This window comes from Theobroma umbraticum, unplaced genomic scaffold, assembly GCF_002168275.2.
Source record: "Theobroma umbraticum cultivar Fairchild unplaced genomic scaffold, ASM216827v3 scaffold_25.0, whole genome shotgun sequence".
Lineage (NCBI taxonomy): Eukaryota > Viridiplantae > Streptophyta > Magnoliopsida > Malvales > Malvaceae > Theobroma > Theobroma umbraticum.
Window position 1 is genome coordinate 242,548 of NW_018397282.1, and position 2,362 is coordinate 244,909.

At 30.7% G+C, this 2,362-nt stretch overlaps 1 protein-coding gene and 1 non-coding gene across 2 annotated transcripts in view; one reads left to right on the forward strand and one right to left on the reverse strand.

The window, feature by feature from the left end:
• The first annotated feature begins 1,527 nt into the window (after positions 1-1,527).
• The window catches only part of LOC149526278 (uncharacterized), a 1,951-nt gene continuing 1,116 nt past the window's right edge, over positions 1,528-2,362 (forward strand). Inside the window, exon 1 of the mRNA XM_089785590.1 lies at positions 1,528-1,851. Coding sequence (XP_089641716.1) covers positions 1,528-1,851 — 324 coding nt within the window. The remainder of the gene's footprint in view (positions 1,852-2,362) is intronic.
• Positions 1,953-2,059, reverse strand: LOC149526279 (small nucleolar RNA R71). Its single transcript, XR_016352168.1, has one exon. It is a non-coding gene; the product is annotated as a small nucleolar RNA R71 (small nucleolar RNA).

The following is a 2,362-nucleotide window of genomic DNA, read 5'->3' on the forward strand; positions in this document are numbered from 1 at the left end:
GTTATTTATTAGTTTTTATATTTTATGTAGGAGTAAACAAAGATTGGGCTTAATTTTGGAAAGTAAGGTGTTGGAAGACCTAAAAATCTACTAACATTTTCTTCAATGTTTTGGCCATATCTCACACTACAGAACTTCAAACGATGTGATTCTAAGACCATTGGAAAGCTAAGAGATAGAGCTACAACTTTCATGAAGATCACTTTACCTAATTCTACATTGAAAATAGAGAAAATCGTGTCAGAAATTGCTAGACATACTGTGCTAGGAGTAGAAATTTTTAAAGACTGACAATTGATTTTTTGGGCCTTTTACTACTCTTTTAAGCCCAATTAAAACATAGGTCAACTTAAGGAATTATAGGTTAAATCTATTAGTATAAATAGGATAATTTTTTAGAACATTAAGGGAGGTAACTTTTGGGAGATTCAAGAAGCTAAAAGTTGAGGCTAAAACTTGGAGATCAAGCTAGCAAATATTGTTTTGTTTTCTTCCTTGGCTTTTATTTTTCTTGTTACTCTCAATGGTTGAATTTATTATAATGTTATTTATTTTTGCAATCATGAATAGCTAATTTTCATTTTTTAGGATTGCAATTGAACTCACATGTAATCTGAATTTTTAATCTCTTTCTTACTTATCTTCAATGGAAATTGAATTGTTTATTCCAATTTGTTCTTAATGCTTTTAATTGCTTGGCCACTAATTAAATTGATTTAGGAACCTAAACAAACTTGAAAAATGGAGTTTAATATAGATTAAAATTGAGATAGCATATGATTATATTAATTAATTTACGTATAGGATAAGAATATGCCTATAAGCCATGTGTAGTCAGATTAGAGCCTAAACTTAATTAATCTATTTTAATTTTAATTCATATAGCGATATAGTTCTTTGATTAAAATAGATATTTTTAGTCGGGAAACCCTTATAAATAAATTAGGACTCTAAGTTAGCAATTCAACCCATTGAAATAAGTTAAGGAAGACAGGTAAGACTTAGATGAAGTGTGAGGGATACTGTAATCCTAGGCTTGTTTGATTTGATATTTATTGGAGTATTTATTATTTTGATTTTTCTTAGTTTAAATTTTGGTTAAGTATTTTTAATTAATTAATTTGGTTATTTGATATTGATTGTTTGAATAAGATTAATTTGTTATAATTTTAGTACTTAATAAACTTTTAGATCAATTCCCTATAGGATCGATGCTCTGTTTGTTAATATATTGTCTATTTGATTTGTATACTTGCGTTGTGGAATTTTAACTAACAAGTTTTTAACGCCATTACCAGGGAATTGTTTCTAGAATTTATATTAATACTAATACCAAGCAATTTAGCCTTACTTCAAATTTCATTTTTCTTGTTTTAATATTAAATTTTGTTTGCTTGCAAATATCTTTGGTCATTGTATGCAAAAAAAAAAAACAACTTGAATCTTGTTCCTTTTGATCTTGAGATAGAGAGAACTTTTAGAAGATGTCGAAGGGAGAATTTACAAGTTGCAGCTTTAAATCAGACAATGGTTGAGGATAACAATAACAATGGCAATAATGCCAGTAATTTGGTTCCTGAAGAAAATAGAGCACTGCAGGATTATGTGGTTTCTCTTTTCCAAGGTTTGCACCAAAGTATTAGGAGACCTTCTATCAATGCAAGTAATTTTGAAATTAAACCAGCTTATATTCAAATGATTCAGTCTTTAGTCGAGTTTGGTGGGTTACCTAGTGATGATCCTAATTCTCATTTAGTAAATATCCTGGAGATTTGCGATACCTTTAAATACAATGGAGTAACTGATGATGCTATTAAATTGAGAGCATTTCCATTTTCTCTAAGGGATAAAGTAAAGAGTTAGCTTACTTCACTGCTCAATGGGTCTATCACTACATGGGAAGATTTAGCTCAAAAGTTTCTAAAAAATTATTTTCACCTGCCAAGACTGCAAAGATAAGGAATGATATCACCTTATTCACACAATTTGATGGTGAGTCCTTGTATGAAGCTTGGGAGAGGTTTAAAAAACTACTGAGAAGATGTCCACATCATGGGATTCCTGATTAGTTATAAGTTCAAACATTCTACAATGAGCTAGTTGATTCAATAAAAACCACAATTGATGCTACTGCTGATGGGGCATTAATGAGTAGAAATGCTGTAAATGCTTATAATTTGTTGGAAAAGATGGCCTCAAACAATTATTAATGGCCTTTCGAAAGGTCGGGTCTGAGAAAAGCTGTTGGAGCTTATGAAATTGATGCACTTGGCACCTTAACTACTCAAGTAGCTATGCAAGTGGCTGCACTGTCCAAGAAGTTTGACACAGTGGGAGTTCATGTAGTTCAGTGAGATGTGTG